This window comes from Lottia gigantea, assembly GCF_000327385.1.
Source record: "Lottia gigantea unplaced genomic scaffold LOTGIsca_16, whole genome shotgun sequence".
NCBI lineage: Eukaryota > Metazoa > Mollusca > Gastropoda > Lottiidae > Lottia > Lottia gigantea.
In genome coordinates, this window is record NW_008707965.1 from 3,277,077 (window position 1) to 3,287,941 (window position 10,865).

The 10,865-nt window shown below is 33.3% G+C and overlaps 1 protein-coding gene across 1 annotated transcript in view; it reads right to left on the reverse strand.

Moving 5' to 3' along the window:
- Positions 1-9,847: 9,847 nt before the first annotated feature.
- LOTGIDRAFT_158322 (hypothetical protein) overlaps positions 9,848-10,865 on the reverse strand; it is a gene marked incomplete at both ends in the record, with an annotated part of 6,545 nt that continues 5,527 nt past the window's right edge. Inside the window, 2 exons of the mRNA XM_009051035.1 lie at positions 9,848-9,956; positions 10,720-10,794. Of these exons, the coding sequence (XP_009049283.1) occupies positions 9,848-9,956; positions 10,720-10,794 (184 nt within the window). The remainder of the gene's footprint in view (positions 9,957-10,719; positions 10,795-10,865) is intronic.

Sequence of the window (10,865 nt, forward strand, 5' to 3'; positions counted from 1 at the left end):
CTTACCGTCACCTATGAGATGGTGGCGATACAAAGTTTAACCAATCATTGGCCTAGAATTATTCTTGTGTCACGTTGTCAGGTCAACCTAACAGTATAGTGGTGTAGCAGACGACTGAAATTTGGAATCGTTCCAAGGATTTGAACAAGTTGCAGGAACTTTTTTCGGAATCTATCTCACAATGAGTTTATTGTTTTCTGAATTTTTTGCCAGATACACTAGAATTGGCGCCAATTTCAATTTTAAAAATTTGTTTTAACATTAGACTATTACTTTACTTATGTCTAAAACTTTAAATTGTTACTACGCTTTGAGCTTGTAATCCAATTGCCTAATTCTTGATTTAATTGCCCAATGAAATTTCTATATCATTGTTTGATTTGTTCAAAACCTTGGCCATCGTTTTTATATTATTTTGAAATTCATTTAAAATTATTATATTGAATCTAAAGTTTGTTTGAAGTATAAGATATGAACGACATGTACAAGTGAGGAGTACATATCACAAACACAAGATACTATTATGGAATACGGACACTTCTTTAAAAAAAAAATAAGCACATAACGTTTCAATACAACTTACATATTGTGTCGTCATAAGATGAAATAACGTTATGTGTTAATTTTTTATCAAAGAAGTTCGTTTATTCCATAATATTGTCTTGTGTTTGTGATTGTTTGAGATCTAAGGAAATTAAAGGGAGAGCAATAGACCCCGAAGTCGTCACAATTAGTCGAAATCGTCAGTCATATTTTATTCACCAGTCGTCGTCGATTTTTTTTTCCAGCTAGTTGAAAACCCTTATGCAAGTTATTGTAAAATAAAACATGGTGCTCACTACTTGTATTTTTTTTTAGCTTAGCTGTCTGGAAAGTTTAGTTAAAGGGTCCTAAAGAGAAAGTGAGCGATACTGATTTTGAATCAACAATCAAGCTTTTATCATGCATGGAATATTATATTGTATTAGACTATTAGTGACATTTAGCATCATGAATTAAATGCATATCTTTGAAAGTTCCTTAATTGAACAGTTAGCTGAATACATTCAAGTATGTTCTGCATATGTAATATACATAAAATTATATAGTTAATAACTGAATAGCACATTGATTTATTAACATAGCAGTTGAAAATATCAGTCACATTTTGTTCCACTAGTCGAAATTGCAATTTTTCAACTAGTTGCAAAAGTCAGTCACAAACTACTCATTTGTATTGACTTCGAGGTCTAGAGAACAACCTCAACTTCAAAGTAAGAATTATTAAAATAACCATTCCTGTCTACGTTATATAGATTCATCAATCTTTTTTACCTTTAATTATCATTAGACCTTTATATTTATACTTAAGGATAATCTTTGTTTTATAAACTTCATTGCTATAAAAAACATTCTTTTTCATCTTTTAGATTATTATATGGATATTTCAATAAATTATATTCCAATCTTGATATACGAATAAAAACTTGCATACTAAAATAGTAGGCCTAATATTCGCATTGTCAGTTGTTTTAAATAAATTTAATCCAGATAATAATATCCTCAACTCTTTCGAAGACACCGCCCCCCCCCCCTCCCCAGACTTAAAAACCACCCATCTTAAAAGACCCCAAAAAACCAGTACAACACCTATATCTTGATTTAATTGTATGAAATGAGATATTTAATTCAACCACCCTGTACCTAATATACTCCTCATGACTGTGTATAGAATAGATACTCATAGCTACAAAGGAAAGGTCTTTTATTAATTTAATTTTTTATATAATTATGGTTTATCATACAGTATTTTGGACCTAATTCTATTTTGGTTTATCAGTCAACATATTGGTCTAATTAAATTTTCCTTTATCAATTAATATGTTGGGTCAAATTAAATTTTGGTTGTTCATTCTACACTTTGGGCCTAATTAAATTTTGAACGATCATTCAATAGTTTGGGCCTAATTAAATTTTGGGTTTAACTTTCAACTTTTGGGCCTAATTAAATGTTGGGTATAATAGAAGATACTCTCCTAGAGAAGCACTGGCAAAGGCCACAAGTTTATCATTCAGCATTTTGGGTCTTATCACCTCGAGAGAATGGTCTGCTTTTGTGCATATAGTTACCATATTGACCTTTTCAATGTTAATCTGATTAAAATCTGGATCATTTGTTTCATGTTTTTCTGAAGGTTACTTAACTTTACATTCATGATCTGACAAGATTCTTTTCAAATTGTGTTCAGTGGAGACTCAATAGCATTAAAAGTTATCATAATTTATACTAACCAATCCAAATCCTTTTAAAAGTGGTTAGACAATACAGAATATTTAACAATGAATATTACAAAATACCTCACATGTATTAAGGAAATCTTTTTGTTGAACAGAGCATTTGATTGGTTGAATATTAAATCACCCAGAGCAGTAGACTAACACCATTATCGTCAGATCATTGATTGATAGATGGAATCAACCCAGGGTTAGGTGATGTATTGTGGTTTTTAAAGGCTTGTAATAGTACAACAATGGTTCACTATCTTGAGTTTTTTCCAGAGTTAGGTGATGTCTGTTGTTTCTATGAACAGACAATACTACACCAGTGAACCACTCTCTAGAGTATAACCCTGAGTTTGGTGATGTCTGGTGCTTCTATAAACAGACAATAATTCAACAGTGAACCACACCCTAGAATATAACCCAGAGTTATGTGATGTCTGTTGTTTCTATAAACAGACAATAATTCAACAGTGAACCACCCACTGGAATATAATCCAGAGTTAGGTTATGTCTGGTATTTCTGTAAACACGACAATAATACAACAGTGGACTCTCTAGAATATAACCTGGAGTTGGGTGAAGTCTGGTGCTTCTATAAACAGACAATAGTACAACAGTAGACCACTCTCTAGAATATATGATGTGATGCTTGGTGTTTCATACAGCTTGCAATTAAACTTTGGCAATAATATTTGGTGATAATATGTTCACACAGTTGGTCATTTTATACCCCCTCCCCTCACCACAGACACATCATTAGTCTAGGACCTTGTTGGGTCGCCTATGAAAGAGAACATATTTCTTTTACATCGAAGATCAGTTTGAGTAATAAAGATAAAATTGAAATTGTAATAGAATGTACTTTGCTTGTTGCAAAGAGAAAATTAACAATGTATATTCTGAATAGACCATATTGTACCATGCTTACAAAAATACAAATAAATCTAAGACACATAATGCAATTGTTTCAGAGAGTTAATGGAATGGACTCCAGTATAATAACAACCAGTAATTTTGTATTTATATAGTCCTAAGAAATTTTGGATTCTTTGAAATTTCATAGGTTTATATGATAATCTTGATCTAAATACAACGATTTTTGAGAGCCCAAAGAAAATTTAGTGTATACTCTGTTGATGGCTTGCAAGATCATATCGAAACCACCGATGAGTACATGGTATATATAGATAGGCTAATGGCACTCACAACGATTTTAGAGTCTATCTTTTTTTTTTTACCTATATTCGTGGTTTGAAAAATAATTTCGATTAACTAATAGCATTTTTGTGACTCGGATCGTACTTGGATTATTTATTACATTTTACCCTGTTTGACAAATTGCATTTTTGTGGATTTGATGCAAAAACCATTGCAAGGTAAGTAAGTAATTGCTCTCGTATTTCCATTTGACAATCTACCCTATTTAGCAAATATTTATATTCGTAAGTTGATATTTACACAGATGGAAGAACATACACCACATTATCGTGGGTGTAAGTTATAAAGTAAGAAAGGGCGGGGCTTGATATCTTTAGTTCACAGTAAAAAGAGATAAGGTCAAAGAAAGACGCCCTGTCTGACACCTTCTTAAGATCAAAATGTTAGTCTCGAATGCATTGAGACCACGCCCTCCACAACATGTCAAATCCTTCTATGATTTCTCTTCAATTTTGTATCATATTAAAACTTATTAAATCAGAAAACTATCTATAAAGGTTCTTGTTATCAATAAAATTGTGTCCAGTTATTCACTATCCAATTACTATATACCAACAAGTTATATATTAAAGTAATTGTTATCTATAAAATAGTGTCCAGTTATTCACTATCCAATTACTATATACCAGGTAGTTATATATTGAAGTAATTGTTATCTATAAAATTGTGTCCAGTTATTCACTATCCAATTACTATATACCAACAAGTTATATATTGAAGTAATTGTTATCTATAAAATAGTGTCCAGTTATTCACTATCCAATTACTATATACCAGGTAGTTATATATTGAAGTAATTGTTATCTATAAAATTGTGTCCAGTTATTCACTATCCAATTACTATATACCAGGTAGTTATATATTGAAGTAATTGTTATCTATAAAATTGTGTCCAGTTATTCACTATCCAATTATTATATACCAACTAGTTATATATTAAAGTAATTGTTATCTATAAAATTGTGTCCAGTAATTCACTATCCAATTACTATATACCAACAAGTTATATATTGAAGTAATTGTTATCTATAAAATTGTGTCCAGTAATTCACTATCCAATTATTATAAACCAACTAGTTATATATTTAAGTAATTTTTATCTATAGAACTGTGTCCAGTAATTCACTATCCAATTACTATTTGTTATCTAAAGAACTGTGTCCAGTAATTCACTATCCAATTACTATAAACCAACTAGTTATATATTAAAGTAATTGTTATCTAAAGAACTGTGTCCAGTTATTCACTATCCAATTACTATATACCAACTAGTTATATATTAAAGTAATTGTTATCTAAAGAACTGTGTCCAGTAATTTACTATCCAATTACTATATACCAACTAGTTATATATTAAAGTAATTGTTATCTAAAGAACTGTGTCCAGTAATTTACTATCCAATTACTATATACCAACTAGTTATATATTAAAGTAATTGTTATCTTTTAAATCGTGTCCAGTTATTTAATATCCAAACGTTGCAAAAAAAAGAGAATTCTGACAAGTGACAACCATTGCTTCAACTACAAAACCATACAACATTGCCCCTCCGGATATATTATATGTGGAGGGCAAAAATGTAAAGTGTCTCTCCGAAGCGATTCCCATAGGCTCGAACCCCTTGAGGCCGCCGGAGGTGTGGTGGTTGCCATAAGTCAACGGATTTCAAATATCGATAAGTCATCCATTGTAACACAATATATTAAAAGCAGGTTGACAAAAATAGCTGATGAAGGTATGCACAGACGTGGCATGAGTGGGGCTTTCTTTTTTTTTTTTAGAAAAGACCATGATAATATCAGCAAGTCACAGCGTCAAGCTATTACGAACTTCGTCTTATACCTTGACTGAAATAGCCACCTTCCTGTATGATGGAATGCAGCGATTTGATTGGGCTGTACGAAAACAGCCAGTAAGAATCCTGGATAGATAGACAGTAAATATCACGGCAAAGTATTTACAGACTTTCTATCAAGGGCCACTTTTCTTGTGTAACAGATATTTGTAAATGCAAAGATTTGATTGGCTGTATTTGCTAACATACAATCCAATCAAATCTTTGCATTAACAAATATCTGTTACACAAGAAAAGTGGACATTGAAGACAAAGTTCGCAATAGCTTAATATTGTGAAGAAGCGTGTGGGACTGAGAGGGACTCTATTCGAAGAAGCCATGATAATGTAAGCAAGTGTTGGAATAATCAATAAGAATTCCAATTCCCCTCACTAAATGATCAGTGTATACCATCGTCTTTTTCAACCCTGTTTCGCCCTGACAGTGATGCAGGAACTGACACTGAAAAAGCTTTTAATTTATATGACTATAAAACAAGGCCCCGTGTGTTATAGACTCTGCATGTTAAAGATTTCTCGAAAAAGAGCAGGCTAATGCCCTTATTGCACACTACATATGGCATTGCCCGTCTTCATTGGCCAAAAAAGTGCAGAAAAATAGAATGTTTAACTCCATTCATTTCGTGAACATTGTAAGCATATAAATGTTGGCTATCCGGCAATACTCGTATTCGGGACTGGGGAAGCTATATTCTAGTTACTGTGCCCCATAAATAATCTCAATTCACAAATATTCAATAAAGACATTTCAATTGCATGATATTTTTCGTAGAATGTGCATAGAAATATAAAGTTTGCTGATTTTGCATTTAAAATGAACACACACCCTTACCTCCCAGAGATAACATGTGAAAATGAACGATATTTCGAACTGATAATTATTTAGAGAGTAAATAACATGGCTACTTACATAATTAACAATATAATATACAAAATTAGTGCTAAAGCATTCAAAAAAAAAAGTATATGAACCACTTCATCTAGCACGAAACGCACGTGCATCTGTAATCCGAAAAATTCATAAATTTAACCACTTAGAAGCTACAACAGCAAGTTACACTTACCGAGGCTTCAGGAGCATATTACACTTACTAAGGATACAAGAGAATGTTACACTTTCCAAGGCTACAAGAGAATGTTACACTTACCCAGGTTACAAGAGAATGTTACACTTTCTAAGGCTACAAGAGAATGCTATACTTACCCAGGTTACAAGAGAATGTTACACTTTCCAAGGCTACAAGAGAATGTTACACTTACCCAGGTTACAAGAGAATGTTACACTTTCCAAGGCTACAAGAGCATGTTACACTTACGAAGGCTACAAGAGCATGTTACGCATACCATGGTTACAACAGCATGTTACACTAACCATGCTACACTTACGAAGGCTACAACAGAATGTTACACTTACGAAGGCTGCATGAGCATGTTACACTTATCCAGGCTACAAGAGCATGTTACGCTAACCAGGGCTATCCCATTGATTTTGTCATCTTGAGTGATCCAGGATGACTATTGGACTCATTTTATGTCTATTTCATTGTTTGTATCATTTTGAATGATGTCAATTTGGATAGGTGTTGTTATTGTAATGAGAATGAACTCTTGTGAGACCATAGAGAAATAGCGGTTTCAATTTCAACAAATTTTATATTATTGTATTGCCGATGTCCTAACAAAGGTACCCTCATTCGACACTTAATGGCATTACAAATGTTGTCGTCCGTCGTGGCGTTCCTTTGGGGTCAACAAGGAATACTTTCAGACCTGTGTTGGTATCTACCGCATTGATTTATAGTCAGGCTGAAAACAAACTTACTTCCTGCTTTTCTGTGCTATATTGGATAGGAATTCGCCTGTTGTTTTTAGAGCTGTCGTGCAATCTATATCTATGAGCAATCTGTAGCACACGGGATCTCCGTTTATCTTCAATGCGAACGTCTTTTCCAAAAGAACACGTCGACCTACATCACAGATAGCGGATCAAGGAAGAAGTCAAATCAAACGATACTTTCTCAGATCTTACAGGTCACCAGCCATAATCTTTGAAAACCCAACCTTCTCGACGTTCTAAGCGAGATTGATTTGAGCATTTTGAAAAATTTGTTTAGTGTATGATATTAATAGATAATTCAGATATATCTTAAAGAAAATGGTGAAAATCAAACTATACGGGGTCAACATTAAAATGTAACAGAGTTCAAGGGATCGTGGAAAACTGAGCAAGGTTTACTAGAATGTTATCTGCAGACAGGCCCGTAGCTACAGGGGAGAAATAATGGATTGACACCCCCCTCCCCCGGAAAAATTGTGACCAATTCCATTACTTAACAGCATACCCCATTGTCCTCAAGATATATTATATATTACATGCCCCTCCGAACATTCCAGTCTGGCTACAGGCCTGTCTTCAGCAATGAACGATTTAGAGCCCAGGTCTAGACCGAGAACTGAACACTTCGTAGCGTTCTAATGTAAACGGGGCTAGATAAATGTATCCGCCATTTCACTCGTTACAATCTGATCCTTCAGAACTGAAGATGAAATCTAACGAGGTTCTACATCACACTTCTGTGCATCTGATTGGGCTAATGCAGACGTAAAACGCCATTCAGTGTGCAGTGAGGAAAATTTTGTCAGTACATCGTTTTAGCCTACTGATCATTAGAGTGTACAGCCTGTAGCGCATGGGGTCTCGGTCTATTGTCTAATTACAACGATTAGACACTTTTACCATGTCAACCCTTCAACCTACCCACTGACAAGGGGAAACATGATAGAGCTAAGATGACAAGCTGTTGAAGACAAAATTACCAAGATTCCGGTCAGAAATTTCCTTTAAACATGGATTATAGTCGATTAAATAATATTTAGTTACAAAATGATACAAATATTCATTTTTACACACAAACCACTCATTATATTCCAGTCATACAATAAAATCATCCAACATTTAACAATTTTCATATTGGTTAGCATAAATTATGACAACTTTTGAAGAAGTCGAGTCAAAATTAAATTCAACAGAACACGATTTTAAGAAGAATCTTGTCTGATCATGGATGCAGAAAAAATCAACCATGGATGAGAAGAATCATATGGTCATAAAGGTTTGGACTAAATAATTTACAATCATTACACATTGCCAATCAGGATTCTTGGACATTCAATAAAATAAGTTTGAATAGAGCTCAGATCTAATATACCAAAAAAATAGTAGGTACTGACAGAATTCAAAATGGCAGAGAAGTTGTGAAAATTTTGAATGTGGCATATATGATTCTGTACTGTTTGATTGAGGTCAGATGGGAACAAAATGAACCTGTTCAGAATTCTCCAATTGACCAGCACCCAAAACAACAATGTATTATTACACAAATATATTTATGGACTTGCTGAAAAATAAACAAATGATTTTAAAAAAATTTTCACAGATGATGTTTACGAAAATGGGACTCAGTAATTGCTTGATGCCAAATAGATTTAAAATTTAAATTAAAATAATAGCAATATATATATATATATTAATACATGCATAATTTATATTTACAAAATATCAACATTTTAAAATGAGTCTCTATATCTGAGCCATCTTCACAAACTTATTAATAAACATCTTCACAATATTAAGCTATAACGAAGTACCACTAATATCTTGACTGCAATAACCATCTTTCTTGTATCACAAAATGCTGCAATTTGATTGGATAAAATCCAGTGAATACAGCCAATCAGAGCCCCCGATTACATGCACAGCCAAATTGTTTACATCTTATCAAGGGCTCTGATTGGCTGTATTCAGTAGCATACAATCCAATTGAATGGCTATATTTACAAACTTTTTCTTTTAGGTAAGGTGGCTATATAATAAACATAATTTTTTAGCCTCTACCCTTTACAACCAAATTTACAATGTATGTTTTTGGCATTATACCTCTGCAACTTAAATGGACAGGTGCGCCAGACATACTTTAGTCTCAGAAAAGAATTTTTTTAGCTAAGCCGATCAGTAATCGTGTTCACAGCTCACTGTCGGAATTTGAAATTTGAACCTTCAAATCCACGTGTGTCAAGAATTATCCGTGATTGAATGTTAAAATGATGACTCGTCAATTTAAGATACTCTGTGATATATATAGAAAAAACATATATAGAAATAGTGAGTAAAATTGCTAGTTTGAAGTCTTTTTAAAGGAATTATGCAATTTTCGTACTTGTGAAGACTATCAACATATATTCAAGACTAAAATCAATCCCACAAAATATTGTACCTGTCCCTTTAACTAGAACTTGATTAAAAAAAGGACCAAAATCTGTGGTTTTGATGGTTAACGATCACGCATAGTGGCCTTGAACTTGGTACCAGAATCAGTGGCTTAGATGCACCAAGTTACTTTTATGTTTATAGCGTTCACACGATTTTTCATGAAGACTGGAACTTGAACTCTGAAACACTACAAGCTCTGTGATCTCTGTTAAGATTGTAGTAGCTCGTATCTTTAATATTACTATGATGAATGTTGACCAGATGTATTACGAACCCGTTTACTGAATGAACGATTAAACACACTGTTAGAGATGGACACAACTGGAGCGAATAACTTCAACGGAAAATCACTGAAAAATATAACAGAGACATTTTTATTAGTAAGAATGATACCACTTAAATAGAATCCCTCTTCAGGTCTATGTTAATAGAATGGACTAAAGTTTTAATTTTCATTTGTAACTATGTACAAGGGGCAGTCTGAGTCAGTCTAATATCTGGAAAGATATGCATTGGCAGCATTCCAAAACTAGGGGGCAGACTGACTCAATGGGAGGGGGGGACAACTGTAAAGGTTGAGATTTAAAATGTGACAGCTCTGTCACAGGCTCAAGCTCCCATAGAACGTCTGAGAGGGTTTTCTCAAGAAATATTTTAAAAAATATGCATTGATTTGGTGCATTCTGGTACATACTGTAGGCCAAAAACTAGTTACAAAAACTTTGCAAACTGCCCTAAAACGTTAAATTTCATTGAATAATAACTTAACCTTTGCCTTCCCCCTTCATGTTGTAGTATCTTGTTCCTTTTCTATCTAACCCCCTACCTAGCTTACCATCCTTACCTACCTAGTTTACCTACCCAGCTTACCTGCCTAGGTAGGTGAAAGGTGAAATCAAGTCAGACCAAGTGTAAATCCCTAACATAAGGTCATACGCTAGGTTTTTTCTTATATATCATATGAAATAGTTTAAAGTTATAAAATGCTAATGTTAAAGTTACTATAAAATGTAGTCAAAGGGGAGATAATTTATAAACCATGGATATTGTCTGGTTGAAGATAAACACTGTATAAATACGAAAATAATTTTGAATATTTTGGTCAATACTTACAATGGTACCGTTGGTTCTACAGCCTCGTTGGCACTGATTATAACTAATGGAAACAGGATAGAAAATATATAACCACTGAAAATATAGATTTATACATACCAAATCATATCAAATATCTTTTATACTGTGTCTCAAATATCATTGAG